The 19,792-nt window shown below is 51.6% G+C and overlaps 1 protein-coding gene across 1 annotated transcript in view; it reads left to right on the top strand.

Annotated features, from left to right (window-relative positions):
• The window catches only part of LOC114485488 (unconventional myosin-Vb-like), a gene marked incomplete at its 5' end in the record, with an annotated part of 20,512 nt that extends 730 nt beyond the window's left edge, over positions 1-19,782 (top strand). Inside the window, 7 exons of the mRNA XM_028486996.2 lie at positions 665-810; positions 1,921-2,040; positions 3,917-4,057; positions 7,759-7,824; positions 11,027-11,266; positions 12,145-12,245; positions 18,673-19,782. Of these exons, the coding sequence (XP_028342797.2) occupies positions 665-810; positions 1,921-2,040; positions 3,917-4,057; positions 7,759-7,824; positions 11,027-11,266; positions 12,145-12,245; positions 18,673-18,811 (953 nt within the window). The remainder of the gene's footprint in view (positions 1-664; positions 811-1,920; positions 2,041-3,916; positions 4,058-7,758; positions 7,825-11,026; positions 11,267-12,144; positions 12,246-18,672) is intronic.
• Positions 19,783-19,792: the final 10 nt, after the last annotated feature.

Here is a 19,792-nt window from a genome sequence, read left to right as displayed (position 1 = left end):
CCCACATGCCGCGGAGCGGCTGGGCCCGTGAGCCATGGCCGCTGAGCCTCTGCCTCCGGAGCCTGTGCTCCGCAGCGGGAGAGGCCACGGCAGTGAGAGGCCCGCGTACTGCAAAAAACAAAACAAAACAAAACAAATTTGTTTCTTTCCACTGATACGAATCATAAGTTTTGGTGGGAGAAAAGCCCACCCATGTTACCTTTTTGCCTTCCCTCCTTCCCCCCACCTAACCTGCGGCCTTATCTCCTCGCATCTCCTTTAATCTCTCTGCGCAAGAACCTGAAAGACCAGGAATAAGGAAGAAACTCTGGAATAGAACCTGGGTTCTTCCAGCATTGCTGCCAGCAGTTGCTATGACAGTTGTTGTAAGAGAGAGTCTGGCATGTTATCCGAGCGAGTTGTCGTGTGTGCAGCCGGCTTCTCTCCCCAGCCCCTAGGCGCAGAGTGGGCCTTCCCCCCCTCCAAAGACTGCAGCCGAGCCTTGGGAGCAAACCTCCCTGGGCTCTGCAGAGGGTGAGGTCGCTGAGTAAACTCTCCAAGTATCTGTGTTGTGAGCTTGTTGTGGGCAGCCTTTTAACAAGAGTTTAGTCAGAAGCCACGAGTGGTCACGCTCCAGGGGAAGCCATGCCAAGCAAACGTGCAGCTCTGTGCACTTGCTTTCCAGATGAATTTCCCCAGAACTCCGACAAGGAAAACCTGATGAAGAAGGAGCTGGAGGAGGAACGCTCCCGGTACCAGAACCTCGTGAAGGAATATTCCCGGCTGGAGCAGAGATATGACAACCTTCGGGACGAGATGACCATCATAAAGGCAAGGAGGGCAGTTCTCCCGCCCACCGGCTTTGCAGCCCTTGTTCTCGCGCCGCTGCCCCTGCAGTGCCGTCTGGCACAGCGATGCTCGGTGATGGGTGCTGCACGAACAGTGTCGCCTCCCCGCGTCAGTTCTCACCCCTCCCGCGGGTAGTTCTCACACAAGCAAGTAGCTGGGCAGTGAGTCCTTCCCAAGGGCAGCTCCTTTCCCAACTTCGGGGTCTTAGGAAGATCTTGGTTAGGACTTGAAGGAAAATTCCACCCACGTAAATGTGTTCTCTTTCTTGTTTCCTATTCTGGGGGAATCCCTGTGTGGAAACAGGAATGGTGTGGGAAGCACGAGCTGCGGGCAGACCTGCAAGGGTCTGACGGTTTCTCCTAATCCTCGATGCCACGCAGATACAGGGGAACGTTTTCATATTTCAAGATTTGTCATTCTCTTTTACCCCGTGTAACTATTCCCTCCAGAAAGGCATATTCAGACGAGACTGAATAAGTTAATTGCATAGGAACCAGGAAGAGAAGCTGAGTAGGAACATATATAGAAATCTAAAATTTTCCTACCGAGATCAGTTTTTACTCTCAGCGCCCAATCAGATGCAAGGGGGGAAAAGAGTAATTTTTAAGTGAATAGTATAAATGATAAGCTCTATTTCTAATATGCTTACTATTTTCAGAAACAGAATTGGTGCAGGTTGAAGCAGGGGCCTTGAGGGGCCAGTGTGCAGTGTTCTCTTCAAGAGGGAGGCAGTGACAGGACTGTCTGTGTACTTCAGGCTGTTCGGAGGTTAAGGGTCTTTTCCCCAGGACTTCTCAGAGAAATTGGCGCAATGTTAGGGATTTGCATTTCATTTAGAGGGAACACAGACCCGCTGCAGAGCTGTGTTTTCTTCCAAGTGTCATTTTGTTGCTTAGCTGGACGGTTGTAAGAACTGTAGGTGAAATTTCTCGTGGGAACAGCTCTGTTTAGCCATCATTCCAAGAAACAGTGGTACCTATTCTGTTGACAAAGGAGGCAAAAGTCCAATTCTAGAGTCTACTGTTTTTGAAAAATAATAGTTCTTGTTAACATTAGTTCATTATGGGTTTTCACATGTTTCTCCCTAAACAGCAAACCCCAGGCCACAGGCGGAACCCATCAAACCAGAGTAGCTTAGAATCTGACTCTAATTACCCCTCCATCTCGACATCTGAGGTCGGAGACACAGAAGATGCCCTCCAACAGGTTGAGGTGAGTAAGACAGCCTCTTGGCTGTTGTCTGTGCTCCAGAGGGAGGGTCTGTGACCTGTGTGGAGCTTCCCCCACCAGTGCTGTTCTGTTTCTGGGACCACAGTTCCCCAGGCTCATTCCTGACAGCAGGGTCACTCAGATTGCGGCAGACTTATAGACGGTTCTCTGGAGTTAATATTTACTGTGCAAGGCAATACATTATTGTTCCCACTCTCCATAAAGGAAGATCCCTGATTGCTCTTGCAAAACTGAGGACCTGTTGCAGAGAGGTGAAATAGCTGGAACAGCTGAGTCATTAAAAGAGATATAATTTATCATCCCCATTTAGTATCACAGCACATATAGTAATATCAACAAGAAAATTTCCCTTCCTGACTTAGAAGCTGGCTAAAACTCAGAGGACAGCAACAAATATTTGAAACAACAGATATTTGCTGAACGAAATGTATCTTTGTCAGTAATAGCCTCTTAGAGTCACACAGTGGTCTTTATAGTCTGTGTGTAATTTTATCAAAGGTACATAGACACACAGTTTTTCCTCTGGCATTTGAAAAGCAGAAAATCACAAGCACGTAAAACCATATGAAGCACATGAAGATAGATGTGGAAGAGGGATGGTTATAAAAACAAATGTGCCTTGATCACATCCTTGTGCCAGGCACTGCTGACGGGTACTGGAGAAACAGCAGTGATCGAGCCAGAGAAGGTCCCTGGCCTCGTGGAGCTTGTCTGATGGAGAGTTAGACACTAATCAGTTGATGGAAGAAGCTTATGATACATTTGCGAGTACCGTTAAGTGCTGTAAAGGGAAGTGAAGGATGGTGGGAGATGGCGAGTGATGGAATAAAGCGTGGGAGGATAGAAAAGGAGGTCCTCCAGGTAAAGGTCTGTCTGCTGTACAGTTTGGTGTGGTTTGCTGCCTGCTGTATGTACTTAGTAAGCATTTAATAAATGCTGGCTTAAGGCCCATGGTTTTGCTTTGCAGTCTCCTAAGTCTGGGTCCCAGAGACTTTGGTCAGCCTGAACTCCAGATGCACCACCCAGGTGTTCATATATGTGACGGTTTACGTGCAGACATAAGCACTTCCATCAGTGGATTTATGTTCTTCCGGGAAGCTGAGGCTGGTTCTTGGATTGGCCAGAGCAGCAAGCCCAGTGCTGGCTAAGCACGAAGCATTCATTAAGTGCTGGCTGAACCAAACTATGTTGTCCCTTATGTACAAACATGTACTTTTAAGATCCGTGTGGCTATGCTTGTGCCGATACACGTTTGTCCATGCACACCCACACGTGACAGACCCTGGAGGACAAACCCAGGCATGAATCTGAAGGAAGAAATCTACTGGGAAATTGATGCTGCAGGATCTGTTGGATAAATGGGTTCCCTGGCAGGAGAAGCGTTGATTTTGATTCAAGGTGCAGTCAAGTGGTGTTCGACAGCACGTTTAACGGTGATTAGTAAGCACATTGATCCATCATCAGGAAGCGTTAGATCCTGAGTTTTACAACTTCTCTGTGTGAGACCATTTTCCAGAAATGAGCTCTTTTTTAACTTCCAAATAAAAAGGCTGTGTCTTTATCCATTTGTTCCTAGAGTATATGATTGGTCATTTATGTGGCTCACACAGGAGGAATATAAGTGGCTGAGACTCAGATGTTATGTAGACAGAAAATGAGCCTGGAGCACCAACTTGAATATGAGAATGATAGTTGGTTGGCATTGGCTTTGTCTCAGAGGCGTGGATTGATGTTTGGGAGGGAGAGGGAGGACAGACGGCCAGCCGACGGAGACAGCTGACACTGAGGGTGCTGTGTGTTCCCTAAGGCATCTGTGCTATTAAAACCTCTTCTTCCTGTTCCCTGTCTTCCTCGGAAGGAAATTGGCCTGGAGAAGGCGGCCATGGACATGACAGTCTTCCTGAAGCTGCAGAAGAGGGTGAGAGAGCTTGAGCAGGAGAGGAAGAAACTGCAGGTGCAACTGGAGAAGAAAGAACAGCAGGACGGCAAGAAAATCCCGGTGCGTGAAGGATCTGCGAGCTCTCAGGGCCGCACCCTGAGGGTGCTGGCGTCAGAATGACCCAGCTCACTCCTGCCAGGGCTCACGGGGTCAGGTGTGACCACGAGAGGTCATGCTGGGGCTGGGTTTCAGGGAAGAGCTTCATCTTGTCTTGATGGCATATTGAATCTTCTCTGCAAGTGCCCACGTCACCCCAGTCGGACAGGAGTCAGCTTCCCCAGTACCTTCAGGGCAAAGAATTTCCAGTGTGAAGCCAGCAGGGAACCTGTGTCATTGTCACCCACTTGCAAAGAGAACCAGGGTGTAATTAGAGTATAAACACAGTTGACCTTCAAACAACTCGGTCTAGGGGCACCCAACCCTCTGCACAGTTGAAAACTCACCTGTGACTTATAGTGGGCCCTGGTTCTGCATCTGAGGATTCAACCAATCACAGATTGCGTAGTGCTGTACTATTTACTATTGAAAAAGATGCACGAATAAGTGGACCTGTGCAGTTCAAACCCATGTGATCCAAGGGTCGACGATATAGGCGAAAGTCAAATCTTAGAGAAAATCAGTGCCTGTTTGTACCTGGAATCTGGTGTGGATTTGAGTTTAGTCCCATTGGGTCAGGGGCAGACCAAGTTTGCAGTCACCCAGGACTGCAGCCTTGCCTCAATCTAAATTATCATCAGTATCTTGGGTCTTGAAAAGATATTTTTTGAAACCTTAGTGTCCCCAGATGTATCACTCCATCCCAAGGACCCACTGGGCACCTATGCTATGCTCAGCACTGTGCTGGTGCCGGACTCATAGTAGGTGTTCAAAGTGTTTATTAAATGAGGGAGATACAAACAGAAGAGAAATCCCCTCATTGACTAGATTATATATTCGAGGAATGTGTAATCTAGGTCAGGAGGACCAGACATAACACGGGTAAAGAATAAAAAAAAACATTGGTAGCGCTCAAATAAATGCCAGGTTGAGTACAAACAGGTTGGTGCTGTAGGAATAGAGAGAGCCCACTGCCATTAGCAGTGATAGGGAGATAAGAGTCACTTGCTACGAGTACCGCTTCTAATGGGATATGAGGCCGTTTCGGACACGGATCACATCATTAGCTGACCTCACTGTGGGTCTGTAAAAGGCCTTGGGTCTGTTATCAGGCTTGAGTTGCCCCTTGTGGGGTTTGACCCCCTCCCTGCATCCTAAGCCCTACCCCCACCCCACCCCTATACACTTTCTCCTTTCGTAACACCTGACTTCCCTTTCCAATCAAATGTGATACAGATGTTGATCGGTATTACTGGTAAATTCTTGGGATTTTTCCTGAGCAGTAAGTGGGGAGGTCAGTCTTGCTGATGGATTTAAATCTTTCAGGTGGATTAGATTCAGAATGGAGGGTGAAAGGATTAGGTTTATAAATGACTCATTCAATTAGAAGAGAATCTGCCCTGACAGGCGAACACAAATCAAATAGATGAAAAGCTACACAGACCTCAGACAATGCCGGACATGAAGGTTCCTGGCCGCCCAACTGTCCTGAAGACTCACCCTCCAGGCTCCCCACTGCAGAAATGCCAAATAATTCTGGAATCTTGGCTTTACGACTTCTGCTTGTCTCGAAACTGGATAAAAAGGGGTATATCTTTCATTTAAAAATAATCACTGAGCAAAAGTTAGAACCGCAGGCTTGGCTCACAGCCCTGTAACGTGCATTGAGGATCTCTGTTTAAGAAGAATGACCTTGTTTCTGCCAGAGTTTGGTAAGAAAGGCAGAAGTGGGCCACAGGAGAGTATGGAATCCCTCCACAGAAACCCTGAAACTGAGCTTGCAGAGATCGTGTTCTTGGATCTGCCCTGGGTCCCAAGAGAAATTCTAAGCCACCTAGGTCTTTGGTCTGGGGCGATATGGCCCAGGTCTTGGCTGTAGAGAGAGGCCAGGCTCTGGATGAGGAATGACAGGGAGGTCTGTAGGGAGCCTGTCAGTGAGGGAGTCACCAAGCCTGTCATGAGGTGGGGCCTCTGGGACAGTCCACCCATGTGTTTGACTTCCCATCCATCTGGCTCCCTTTCCCCGGGCCTGGAAAAGTCACCATGGCTATCAGGGGGATTCCAGTGGGCTGGCTGTCCACTTAGAAACAACTGCTGGTCCACCCTAATACAGCTCCTCAGATTTGGATAGATGATCTCCCTTTTCCAAGAACCTAATGCGCTCAACAATAATCCATGGTCGTGCAGCAAGCCCATGCTACGTAGAACACAGGTGCAGACCTCTCCCCAGGCCAGCGGGTTATGAGGTGACTCTGAGCAGTCACATCCCCTACCACTGGGGATGGTGGGAGATGAAGCAGAGACTGGTACCCTGGAGCGTCGCTTTCCCAGGTTGCAGGCTGGAAACAGTGCAGCCAGTGTCACATTCCTTGACCTGGATCCAGCCCCAGTCTCCAAGCCTGGGACCCACCTAATCCATCCACAGCTGGACTTCAGGTTGCTAGCACTGTGGATATCTAATTAAGCACTGTCAGGTTTTAGCTCCAAAAACCCATCTTATTCAGGGACTATCACTCACTACTTGAAATCACCCCTAGCAGTTAACCATTTGTGAAGGTGTTTCTACCCCTTCGCACTGGACAGGTCAAGTCCAGTAGCTGCCAAACAATGATAGGAGTCATTGGCTCGGCTGAGTCCTAATGGGCTAGTGTTCCCGTTGTTGCTATCCACACCCACCAGCTGTGGAGCTGTGAAGTCAGACAGCATTCATGGTGCTCCGTAGTGGGCCAGCTGTCACACTGCCTATTGTAGAGCGACACAGAGGAAGCAGGCTTCTCCACAAGGTGCTTAGAGTGACTTAGTTGGGAAAACAGTATACATGTGCACACACACACTTCCCGCCCTGCACCAAAAAAAACCGAAGAGGGGCTCTTAAACCTCATAATAAGTACATCATTATTATGTGTTAACCTTCCTAATATGCACACAAGTCTAATGGTGCTGGTTTCCTAGGACTACTGAAACAAAGTACCATGAACTAGATGGCTTAAAACAACATAACTTTATTCTCTCGTGGTTCTGGAGACCAGGAGCCAACAATTAAGGTGTCAACAGGGCCATGCTCTCCTAAAGGCTTTTGGGGAGGATCTGCTCCATGTCTCTCTTTGAGTGTCTGGGCTGCTGGCAGCCCTTGGCATTCCTCGACTTGCAGCTGCGTGACTCCAAGCTCTGCCTCCATCTTCAGTTCACGTGGGGTGGGGGGGTCTTCCCTGTGTGCGTGTCTTCTCACCTTCCTATAAGGACACCAGTCACATCAGACTAGGGACCATCCTAATGCCCTCATTCTGACTTGATTATATCTGCAAAGGCACTATTTCCAAACTGGGTGACATTCACAGGTACCAGGGGTTAAGACTTCGGTGTATCTTTTTGGGGACATGGTTCAACCCATAACACAGTGTTATTTGTGTTCAACCTGTAGGTGCTTGTGAAGATCGTGTGAATAAAGTTATGTAGGGGATGTGGGCAGGCAGGAGGGAGCTCTGTGGTGGCCTGAGGTAGTGAGCTGCATCTTGGCAGGAAGGTGGGAGTGCCTCCCACAGAGGGTGGGAGTGCCAGGCACAAGCAAGGGCAAAACAAGCACGTCCCGACCGTGGTGGGAAATCGTCCTGTGGAACAGCTGCCTTGCAGCCCGTGCTCACCTCCCTGCCTCTTCATCCATGCAGGCGGAGCAGCCAAGTAGTGACTTAGATTTGGACCAGGATGCAGATCTAGCCTACAATAGTCTGAAGGTAAGATTCTTGGAAGACAGGCTTCCTTAACTCACCCTATGGAGGACGGATGATGGTGCTGGGCAAAGGCAAGTCCAGTCCTGAGCTCCGTCTACGAATAAGTGAAGCCGTAAGCCCACAGGTTCCCCTTCCCGCACTTGAGTTTCTTCATCTTTGAAATGAAGGAAAATTTGTATTTACTCCAAACATCCCTGACACAAAATGTATGAGTTTTCCACATCAAGCAATTCTCCAGTTCTCTGTGGACACCGACTAGGAGTCCTACAATTAAATTCAATTGTGGCACAAATTTCCGAGGGTTAACACAGACCCTGCTGGTTAGGGGCTCAGCCTCACAGGACTGCCCCCTCTTCAGATGCCAATCGCATCGGTGGGTCCCCAGGACTCTGCTACGATCATGGGTTCCCGTGCCCCCCTCCTCACGTTTGATAATTTGTTAGAACGGTTCACAGAACTCAGGAAAGCATTTTGCTTACTATTACTGGTTTACTGTGAAGGGTACAACTCAGGAAGGGCCAGATGGAAGGGGTGTGACGCGTGTGGGAGGGGACTCGGAGTGTCCAGCCCCCTCCAGACACCTCCACGTGTTCATCAACCGGAGGCTCCCAAACCCTGTCACTGAGAGGTTTTGTGGAGGTTCCGTTACACAGGCATGATGGGTCAAATCATTGGCCGTTGGCGTTTAACTCCATCTCCTGCCCTCCTCCTCTTCCTTTCCTAAGGTCGATGGGTGGGCTGAAGGCTGCAGGGCTCTAACCCCAGGCTTGGGTCCTCTGGAAGCCCCCATCCTCCAAGAGTTACCTCAGCATAAACTCCAGCGTGGTTGAAAGGGACTTATGATGAATAACAGAAGACACTTCCCTCACCTCACCACTCAGGAAATTCCAAGGGTTTAGGAGCTCTGTGCCAGGAACCAGGGACTAAGACCAAATATAATAGCAGATGTTCCTCTCACCTCTAACACTAGGAGGTTACAAGAGTTTAAGAAGCTCTTCCAGGAACCAGAGCCAGAGACCAAATATATATTTATTATTATGTCACATGTATCTTACCTACCTGATACAGTTTCAGTTAAAGTAAAATGTGCCAGTGGAATGGACTCACTTTGAAAAACAATCCAGACCAGCAAGGAGATCTGTAAGGCCGAGGGCTCTCCCAGCGTGTCCAGCAGGAGGTGGCCAGGTGGAGGGTGGAAGGCCTCGGGTCTGAGGACAAGTGGGCCTGCATTTACTGCAGCCATGCGGCGGGTGGGCGGGGGTGGGTGGGAGGTACAGAAAAGGGGCGTTAGATGGAGCATTCCCACTCCCCTGTCCTCTTTCCCAGGGACTTGGGAGTTGGGAATTTATCCAGTCTGCCAGGGCCACTCAGCCTGGTCCCACTTACAGGACTGCAGATAACTCTGGTAACAGCCATATTGCTCAGGAGAACAGCCCTGAGTCGTTCCCACAGCTTTTTGAACAACTAGGGCCACACTAATGGTATAAGAAGAGGGTGCTGGGTAGGTTTTTCTCTTTTGAATTATTGATTAGACTTTACTTACTCATGTGATATTTAAAAGATTTAACACCTCCCCAGGGGCGGGGGAGTCTCTTGCTATGATAAATGCCTGTTACAGGGCTTTCTGTACACCAGCCTTCAGCTGCCTTTCCTGAGGGAGGCTTAGCCCCAGAGGAAGGAAAGGAACACGGGATCTTGTTAGGCTCTCGGGGCATCAATCTCACCCCTCGTTTTAAAGATGATAAAATGGTCTATCCCAGTGGTTCTCCTAAGAGTGGTCCTGGGACCAGCGGCATCACTGTGATCATGCTAGAAAAGCAGATTCTTGGGCTTCAGCCCAGACCTGCTGAATCAGCAGCTCTGGGGTGGCTCCAGCAATCTGGGTTTTAACACACCCTCTGGGGATTCTGATGCCCACTCAACTCTGGTCAGAGCCAGAGGAAACTTCAGCCACCATCTGGTCTCCGTCCCTTGAACCACACCTGAGAAGGCAAAGGTTCCAGGGGTACAAAGTTGTACCTCGAGCCAGAGTGAGGACCCAGGGCTCCTGCCTCCACGCCCAGTGCTCCTTCACCAGGCAGTGCTGGCTTGTCCTGGGAGTGCACACTGCTAGCAGAAGGAGAATCACCCAGGCTCTGAGTGGAGTCTTAACTCCTGAACTTCATAACTAGACTCACCAGTAATCACCACACCCCAGGGCCCTTCTCATTTCTGCAGAGTCGCTTGTCTCCATGCCTGGTCCCACATCTCCCAGAAATGACCACGTGTGTGGTGCAGTAGTGGGAAGGACCCTGGGCCAGCCTCTAAACTCACTGTGAGCCTTCTCTGCTCCATCCTCAGCTTCCTCGTTCATTAAGTAAAGGGGTTATACCCAATGATCTCCTAGCTTTGTGATCCTGTGGCTCTGTGATGACTGTGTAGCCAGTGCCCAGTTATCCATGTTCTTGGTTTTCTGTGGGAAATTTTGAATCCCATATATTCCAGGGCCCTATCAGCAACTTATGTGTAATTATCAGACTTTAAATTATCTGACTTCATCTCAAACACAAAGTTAAAGATTTTACCTAGAAAATTTTAAATACATTCCAAAACTGAGTTTCAATGGTATTTTTGACTCTGTGTACAGGCAGTGTTTTCTCTGCTAACACTGGCAATTGGCGGCTTTCCGTATGACCAAAGCAATGTTCTTGGTCTGTTTTCCAAAACACTAGTCCATGTGATGCTCCTTAGAAGAAAGGGGCAGGGAGGCCTCTCTAGACAAGTAAGTTTAGGTTATCAGGCATTTTATATTCTCTTTTGGAAAGTCAAAAAATACATTAACATATTAGGGTTCCAGGAAGTCCTGTGTTAACAGCATGTTTAAAATCGTTAACCCAGCACTTCCACAAAGAAGGGTTTCATAGCCAAATACACCTAGAAATACGAAGCCCACTGAATCACTTAGAGGATTGCGACCATACAGGCATCGTGTCAGATCCTTGGCACCGATAACTTGGGGGTCTGGGTTCAAGTCCAGGCCCCAACTTTGACCACTTGCTGACATAGTCAGAACGTATACTGTGTGTCCCGTCGTTAACACGGGAAGGTTGCTCTTAGCTTCCCAGGTGGACGGGGCAGGTGGTTAAGGAAGGTGGAGGAGGAGGCCCCCCGGGGACGGTGCGCGGGCTCCAGAGAGTGATGAGTAAGTCGCCGGCCTGCCTTCCAGAGGCAGGAGCTGGAGTCGGAGAACAAGAAGCTGAAGAATGAGCTGAACGAGCTGAGGAAAGCCGTGGCCGACCAAGCCTCAGAGCACAGCGCCGCCCACGGCACCCCTGACAGCTACTGCCTCCTGCTGAACCAGCTCAAGCTGGCCCACGAGGAGCTGGAGGTGCGCAAGGAGGAGGTGCTCATCCTGAGGACCCAGATCGTGAGCACCGACCGGCGCCGCCTGGCTGGCAAGGGCTCGGTGAGGAGAGGGGGCCGCGGGCGGGGCATTGGGGCCACGCTAGGGCGAGAGGTGTTTTTCTTACGTTTCTTTACGCAGGAGGGCCTTCAACCTAAAATAGCCGAGTCTTTTAGAGTCTCCTCTAAAAGGAGAGCAAGGTACCTGCTGTCCTCCCAGCATGACTTTTCACCGGAGACTTTGCTGGAAGTTTCTAGGATCTTCTGAAGTTACTCAATAGGAACATGTTCAAAAGGAACGAGGCTCAGAATTAGAGTAAACCTGGGCCACGGCCTGAGCAGCCCCCTTGGCCTGGTTTTTCACCTCAGGTCTTGCCCCTTGCTATTTACTTTGTTTCCAGGTAAAGAAAGTCTTCCCTCTCTCTCAGCTCTCCCAGGGTGACAAGTGCAACTTAGCGTTTGTTCCTAACGTTTCCCCCTCCTGCACAGATTGAGGAGCGGGCGGGAGGGGCCCGAGGCCACCTGGGCCGCTCTGGGCGGGGGCCCGGGGGGCGGGGGAGCTGGGGCAGGTGGGCAGCACTGAGTGTGCAGCATCCCAAACTAAGACAGATTTCCGTCATCTCCTCCGCCTTCGGGGAGCTTTCTCCTCCAGGGACACCATCCTTGCCTCTCCCTCCCCCCTCCCCCAACCGCCCCTCCACCCTCTCTGCCTTTCACAGCCAGGCCTCTGACTGTGACAGTGATTCTCCCTGACTCTCCCAATGTGATTTTTAAAAGTCACGTTCCCGCCTTCCTGCCGGGGATTAACCGCTGTTACCTGAAGTCTTCTGGTGCCTTTGTCTTTTCCCAAAGGCTCGTTTTGCTCCCTCTGTGTATAAAGTCATTTCATGACAATTGTTTGTATAACCAGAGTTATTTATTTTTTAATCTGGGACGTCCTAGGAGCCAAGCATCAATGCCAGAACAAGCTGGCCTAACAGCGAGAAGCACGTGGATCGGGAAGACGCTATCGAGGCCTATCATGGGGTCTGCCAGACGAACAGGTAAGCCCCACCTTGCAGCCACTGTGCCTGGAGGGGGCGACAGGGAAGGAGCCCTGCCCAGCCTGGCAGTGAGGGCCGCTCCTCCGGCACTGACCTTGCGCTCAGCATCAGGGCGTTGGGTTTTATAGGAGATAAATGCGGAGGAGCAGACTCGGTGAGTCCCATGCGCTAATAAGGAAGCCTGCTGTTAGCATCAGCAAGACTCCAGCGAGCCCCCCGGAGCATCCAGAACCCAGATCCTCTGAAAAGCACTGGGGAAGGGAGCTTCCCTGGGAGGTTTGACAGGAGGAGAGGGAAGGGCTGGCTGGGAGCGACTTCTCTCGTTGAAATGGAAGCAGGTGCCAAGTGAGCGCATCTGAGTAGTAGCAGAGGGGCTGCTCCAGCTGTTTGCCGCGTCTGCCAGCTTTACTCAGCCCAGCTGGTGGGCGCACGCAACAGTGGGCCCCAGGCGCTGTCATTTAAGGCATGGAACCCAAGCCAGGCACTGCAGAGATTGGATGGGAGGATGTGACCACTACCATATTGGCTAAAAGGAGATTTCCCTGGACTTTAGCCTGGACTAAATTCCAGGACTTTCCCACTTCTGGTCCCCCCTCAAGGAGGAGCTACGCAGGGTTACGGCAAAAGAGAGTGACTGGGGGAGGCAGCAGGGCCCGGGACACAGGACAGAGCAGGGCCCCCGAGGTAGTGCAGCCAAGCACTTGAGAGTGTGCACTGGGGTTCCATTCGCTTACCAGCTATTTAGGGACACTTCAAACCGCTCAGTGCTCCGTTTCCTCACCTGTGAACTGGGGACAGTCATAGCAGCCTACCACATAGGGTGACTGAGGTTAGGCGAGTTAGTCCGTGCAAAGCCCTCAGAGCAGTGCCTGCCCATGATAAGCATGCAGTAAACATCAGTGTTGTTACAGCCACTCTTATTACCTGTGCCTCTGTGGGCACTTGTAAAACCGGAGCTGGCCTTTTCCCTGGCTACCTGTCTCTCTTCCTGAATGTTGATCAATCATTAAGCATTTGTTTAAAATTGCTAAAAAGAGCAAGTGCATCCAGAAAGTTGTCAGTAGTGGTCGCTGGGAGTGCACCATGAACCTGTTTGCAGGAGTGTCACCGAACGACGTGAGGACTTCCCGGGATTTTGATTCCCAGATCTTCTCATCTGGCCCCTCTTTCTGCGGATGAGAAAACTGAGCTACTCAGGCACATGACGGGCCTGTAACTGAGTCAAGGTAGAATCCGAAGGCCAGACTCCCAGGCTGGGCTGCCCCCAGCCCACTGTGGAGGTGATCGGAAGGTGAGGGTATTTTAGCAGGCCCCCAGGAGGGAAATTCAGTTTATTTCGAGAGGAGGGAGAGAAGGAAATGAAGATGAATCTCTGAATGCCAAAACTGGGTCAAGATTTAGTCATTTTAAATTATCTTGGGTGAAGATAAGAAATGAGATGTATAAGAAAAAGGAACACAGGTGATATTTTAACATTTTTTAAAAGGAAGAAGGAAACTGGGAACTTGGTCCTGACAAGCGAGTGTGCTTATCTTTCTGATGTTCATGGACCATCGCTGTTATCAGCTCCCTTTTTGTTCATCCAGATGGTTGTTAGGCATCCAGACCTAAATATAGGTATTCCCAGGGGATGCTTAATACCCTGGATTTGTCTTCCTTTGCAGCAATAATGATGATGGTGGTAAAATAAAAATAGCTTTTCTTATATCTTAAAATAATTCAGCTCCCAGCAAACCCAGGGTACAATAGGGAATTAATAGCCTGTGAAACCGAGTTAAGTATAGAAAGGAGCCTCTGCCTCGGGGAAGGGAAGCCAGAGGAACCAGTGCCCCAGTTGCCCTGCACCTGGAAATGACATTGGTGGGTTTGTCTCTCTTCCAATTCCTTGAATCCCAGCAGCAAGGGAGGACAGCACTGGGCAGGCTGGCAGGACAGGAGGATTAGGATGTGATTCCTGGAGCCCAGACAGCAAGGGCATCCTTTCCAACAAGGGCTGCTCCCTGCAAAGGTGCTTTGAAGACAGAGTTGCTTTTCCTGTAATGGAGAGTGTTCTGGTTGAAATGTAAATTGTATTATGCAGGGATGATTTTGGAGTTGGGGTGATTGGAGAGTCTACAGTCTCCCTAGAAAAACGTATACAGTGAATTTTGCTTCAATTTCTGGAGGGAGTATAATCACACACACCCCCACCCAATCACAGCCCCTCTAAGAGTACTGGTCTCCAAGTTCAGAACTTTTTCACTTGCTAACTTTCATAGTTTATAGAGTTCTTTTTTGATCTTTGCAACTGTGTCTTGTGTTTTCAAATTTGGAGCAAGAAGCCAGTGTTGAGGGCCTGCTCTGAGAATAGCCACAGGAATATGTAGAGCACTTCTGCTTCCAAACGCTCTCTCATTTTCACATCTGGGGAACTAAGAGAAACCGGCAACGTTATTACCATTTTATAAATGGCAGAACTAGGGTAGAGAGAAGGCTGGTCCGTGCCCTAGAGATGGGCTGCAGCAGACAGGCTGGGTGTTTGGAGAGGCCGTCTTCTCAGGGCTGTCTGGAACCAAGTGCATCAGGGTCTTCCCGGGAGAGACGGGCAGGTGGGCTGGGGGACAGAGGTTCCTGCTGCTCCCGGGCTGGCCTCGCCTCTGGGCGTGCACCCAGCTCACAGAGCTGCATGGGGGCAGGGGTGTGGCCAGGGCTCAGGTCTGGCTCCAGGAGCATGTTCCTTTGGCTGCTGGCCCTTTCCACCCAAGCCTTCCCAAGTCTGTGGAACTCCAGAGCAAGACTTAGGGTGCATTCTTGGACCTTTTCTCAGGTCCCAAGAAACCTCCTTGCAGACCCTCTCCACCCAGCAGGTGCTGGGAAACTACATGAGGCCCTGGGCACAGAGAGCAGGTTTGCTGTTGCCACCTGGGCTTGGGCAGCTGACCCTGGGGTTATTACTCACCCCCTAACGGGCCTGCGCAGGAGGATGGAGACCTGGTCTCACCAGGAAGGGGTATGTGCAGCCGCCTTAGGGTGGCTTGGAGTTTACGGTTCCTTTGGCCTTGAGCCCCAGCTGCTGCAGTCTGTCCTGCTGGGCAGGGCGAAGGAGGGGCAGCTTGACTCTGCTCAGCTTCTCTCACAGACCCAGCTCAGCTGCTCCTAGAAGCTCGCAGCTTTCTCCTACGGGCTGATCATTCCCTTATGTTCCCCCAAATTCTCTTGGTCCTGAGCCATCAGCACAACTTTTGTCTGCTGTAATTCCATGGCATAACCATATTTATCCACGAACAACTCCCTCCTCTGGGGCCAGGCCTGTGGTCTCAACATTCCTCTGGCTCCTGGTATTGGGGTTGCTGCCTCCCATTTCTCAGAGATCCCGAATCTCTTGGGCAGGTGGGTAGAAAGTCCGGGTGGGAAGTAAAGAAATGAGAACATCCATGGAGCACAAAGCGGTCTTTGTAGAGTTGGGACACCGAGCTAGCTGGAACTTTGCCTGTGTCTGTCCATGCGGCGGCAGGTCCTTCCGCTGGGCAGAGGGCCGGTCGTTGGGTCCTAGGTTTCACAGTCTCCGCAGAGGAAAAGTAATATTATCCCAGGACTTTTCTGGTGTGCACCATTTCCAGTTTTAGGTTATATACTGCCGATCTAGAAGAAACCTCTCCAATGACACAGCTGAGCACTTTCACTCACAGTGAAGGAGGAGGCGGGGGCCGCGTGGGTGATTGGCCCGGGCAGGAGCTCCCTAGACGAGGGGAGCCTTTGCCTGGGCGCTGTCAGAGGCTCTGCCCGCTGCTTACTCTTGTGTGTGTCTCTGGCCTCTTTGGGAACAGGGCTCAGCACGGGGGCACATACACGGGAGGTTCTCCATGAGTATGGGTTGGTATTAAGTTACATCAAGGACTTAGCTTTATTTTAAAAAGTAATTTCCCGTGCGCTTGTTTGAGGGTTTCCTTCTCAAACCACTAGGGGGCGCTCCCTCCCCGGCCCTCGCCCCCAGTGGTGTGGAGGAGGGGGAGGGAGACCCCTTCAACGGGAACAAAAGATGGGCCTGGAGTTGGTTGACTGTTGTTTTTTTTTTTTCTTTCTTTCTTTTAACATCTTTATTGGAGTGTAGTTGCTTTACAATGGCGTGTTAGTTTCTGCTTTATAACAAAGTGAATCAGTTTTACTATGTCCCCATATCTCTTCCCACTTGCATATTCCTCCCTCCCACCCCTCTAGGTGGTCACAAAGCACCGAGCTGATCTCCCTGTGCTATGCGGCTGCTTCCCACTAGCTATCTATTTTACGTTTGGTAGTGTATATATGTCCATGCCACTCTCTCACTTTGTCCCAGCTTCCCCTTCCCCCTCCCCGTGTCCTCAAGTGCGCCTGACGTCCTGAGCCCCCCATGGGACGACTGGGCTGCACGGCACTCTAATCTTTGTGCATGATGCCTGGATGTTATTACAGAATTAGGAATGCTAACTTCCTCACCGCAGGGCTCAGCAGTACACGCGTGTCCCCCTGCAGAGGGAGTCTGCTGGGAGCCTTAGGAGTGTGGGGACCCTCACAGGCCTGGCAGCCCCTCCTCGGGGTCTGGAGGCCAGCCAGCATGAGGCAGGAAAGGGCTTGAGACCAAGGCCGGGAGACAGGGCACCTGGGTTCTAGCCTAGGTGTCGGTGTCAGGCAAGTCATCTCCCCCTTGGTGTCCCTGCACACGTGGAAATGAGATAGTTGGAGGAAGGGATCCCCGAGGGCCCCTTCAGCAACGACACACCCACCTCTGGGCCCGACCCAAGGATGACCCCAACTGCCAGGAGTTATTCCCAGTGACCCACCCTCTGGGTTAAAGCACTAGCTCAATAGAGGCTAAAAGGCCCTGAGTTCAACGTAAGTGTTAACAGCTGGGAAGGGAAAGGCCTAAGCTATCGGCTTCCCCCCTTCGCACAGCCCAGGCCACGCGTGGATTGGCAAGGATAATGGGACACACAGACCAGCTGAGAGCGAAGCAGGGCGGGGCCGGCAGAGTCTACAGGCAAAGGCAGTATCTCGGGAAGCCAGGCCTGTGTGGGGTCCCAGGGCAAACACCCAGCCGGAGGATGAACAAGCATAACCGGGAAGCAGAGGCCACAGAGTGGCTCCCAAAGCATACTCATCACTAGCTTTCCCTCTGCAACTTTTCACTGACTCCAGAGTTGGGCCTGCTGTCTGTGTGACCAGCAGTGCCCAAGAAGCAGCCTGCATGAGCCCCGCAAGGGCTGGGCCCTTCCTCATGAGGCAGAGCTGGGGGGAGATGTAATGGGTGGCTGCACCTCCAGACCTCACACACAGCCTGACAGCAGGGCATGGTCCAGTGGCTGACCATGTCCAAAGATGCTCCTGGGGACGACTGTCTTCCTCCCGAGGGTTAGGAAGTGGTTACTGGTCCTGATAGCAAGCAGTGTGAACGCAGCTCCTGCTTCGTGATTCCTGCCAGGAAAGCTGGGATCCAACCAGCAGGAGCAGAGGCCTCTGGGAGCAGGGACTGAGGGGCCGAAATCTAGTGGGGACAGCAGGGCTCTGCCTGCCGCCCACCACCCAGTCCCGCTGGCCTTCGAGGGCCTCACGTGTGCCCGGGGCTGTGTAGGGTTGGGGGGCGGTCCATGCTGGGGGAGTATGTGACATGTGCCTGGTCTCCAGGAGCTGCACTGCTGGCATTGGGCAAACACAGGGCAAATGGAGAGGATAAACTAACTCGCAAATAGGAGGCATCTGGCCTCCTGCTTTCCCAGTTGAGTAAATCAGAGTAATGCAGTTGGGTCCCAAGGTTAAGGGGAGAAAGCTCAGTGCTCACTGTGCTGGTTATTATTAGCAACATTGTTATTAACTGTTTCTTTATGCAAGACTGCAGTGAGGACAGGAGTTGAGATGAGTTAATACTTTTGTGCCCTTAAGAAGTGACAGGAAGGAAACACACATTGAAAAGCAGGCAAAATATGTGGTCTCCTTCCCTGTCCTCTCGGAGCCAGATGTCCCCAAGGTGCCACCCCTGCTGCTCCCAGATCTGGCATCTGGGAGGCCGCCGACCCCGCCCTGTACAGTTAGCCCCTGCTCAGTGTCTGCGCCTTCCACCCTGCGCAGCTCCTCTCCTCCCTGCCCTGTGTGCATCTCTCCTGATTCTCCCCTGCTTTTCCCAGTCCTTCTGGTAGTGGGAAGGACCGCGAGTGAGCACAGGGAAATGCCTCTGCCCCGCCCATGCTGCACGCCACCCTCTGCTCTGCCTTCAGGAGCCTGCTTTCCGGCCTGGGGTGATCAGTGATCCCACAGGAGGAGGTGCTGGTGATGGGAGGGCAAGGAGGGGAGCTGGGCGTTCTGGAGCCTTCCCTCCTGCCTTTCCACACCTTGGCTGTAGTCTCTCTTCCCCCGGCTCTCTGCTGCCTCCTCTCTCCCTCTACACTGGACGCCCTGTTTTTCTGTCCTTTATTTCTAGCAAGACTGAGGATTGGGGATACTTGAATGAAGATGGAGAGCTCGGCTTGGCCTACCAAGGCCTAAAGCAAGTTGCCAGGTCAAATGCGTGTCTTTCTTCCTGTGTCTGCTCTGTTCTGTCCGCTTGTGTCTATGCTTAATTGTTTTTCAGCTGGAGTGGATGCAAGGGCACAGTTCGCGGGGGTGAGACGGGGGGCGGGTGTTGGTGGGCAGCCCCTTGCATCGTCGTCTGCCACTTTGTGTGAAGGCTGCTTGTTTGGGTCAAGGTGGTAGCGCTAGATGGCTCACTGGGACCTTAGGGACCACCGGCTGCAGCTCACTCACTCTGCAGGTGAAGGAATAGACCAGAGGGAGTTAACGTGGCAGCAGGCGCACAGCCCTCCAGGACGAGGGGAATTTAATTCTGTGGGTTTCTGAGTCTGTGCTGCTCCCAAACCACATATTGACCATCCTGACTGCAGGATCAGCCAAGAGTGTCGGCAGCATTTGTGCTGCTGGCCGTGCTCCGAGCACAGGGGTCCTGGCAGCCTGCCCTCCAGCACGTGTGCCAGTCGCCACTGCAGTGACTGCCTGGGCCTCATAAGAGCTGACCAGCCCCGCGCCCAGTGTGCTCCAGGGTTGCCATGTCTGACCCTCACCGCACGCTCATGGGGCAAGGACACTGGGGCTTGCAGGGTGTGAGGAACTTGCTGCTTGAGCAGAAGATCCACAATGTGAACCTGGTTCCATTTGCTTCTGGAGCCTGAATCCGTAACCCTTTTGGCCATCAGCCCTGGGTGATCAGCTTAGCAAAGGAAGTTAGACGTGCACAGAATTAACACAACCTGACGCACGTTTCCTGCCAGCGCGTGGCTTTTCAGGGCTGTGGCATAGCTTCGTGCACTTGAGATTCCCAACAATAGGCTTTTTCCCAGAAGAGGAAACAGGCTGGGCGAGGTGGCGTGAGGGCTGTGCCCAGCACCCTCGGCCTGATGCTGGCGGGCTGGAGCGGGAGTCCAGTGCCTCTCGCATCGTCTCCCGAGTTCTGCCTGCTGATGATGTCGTGGAGGTCCAGTTACAGTGTCAAGAGCCTGTCTTCTTGGCAGAAGAAAGTTGAGGTCAGCGGGTTCTCGAGGCAGCGT

The sequence above is a fragment of the Physeter macrocephalus genome, unplaced genomic scaffold (genome assembly GCF_002837175.3).
Source record: "Physeter macrocephalus isolate SW-GA unplaced genomic scaffold, ASM283717v5 random_1081, whole genome shotgun sequence".
NCBI classification, from domain to species: Eukaryota; Metazoa; Chordata; class Mammalia; order Artiodactyla; family Physeteridae; genus Physeter; species Physeter macrocephalus.
The sequence above is the reverse complement of the archived record's forward strand: the minus strand, read 5'-3'. Positions and strand labels throughout refer to the sequence as shown.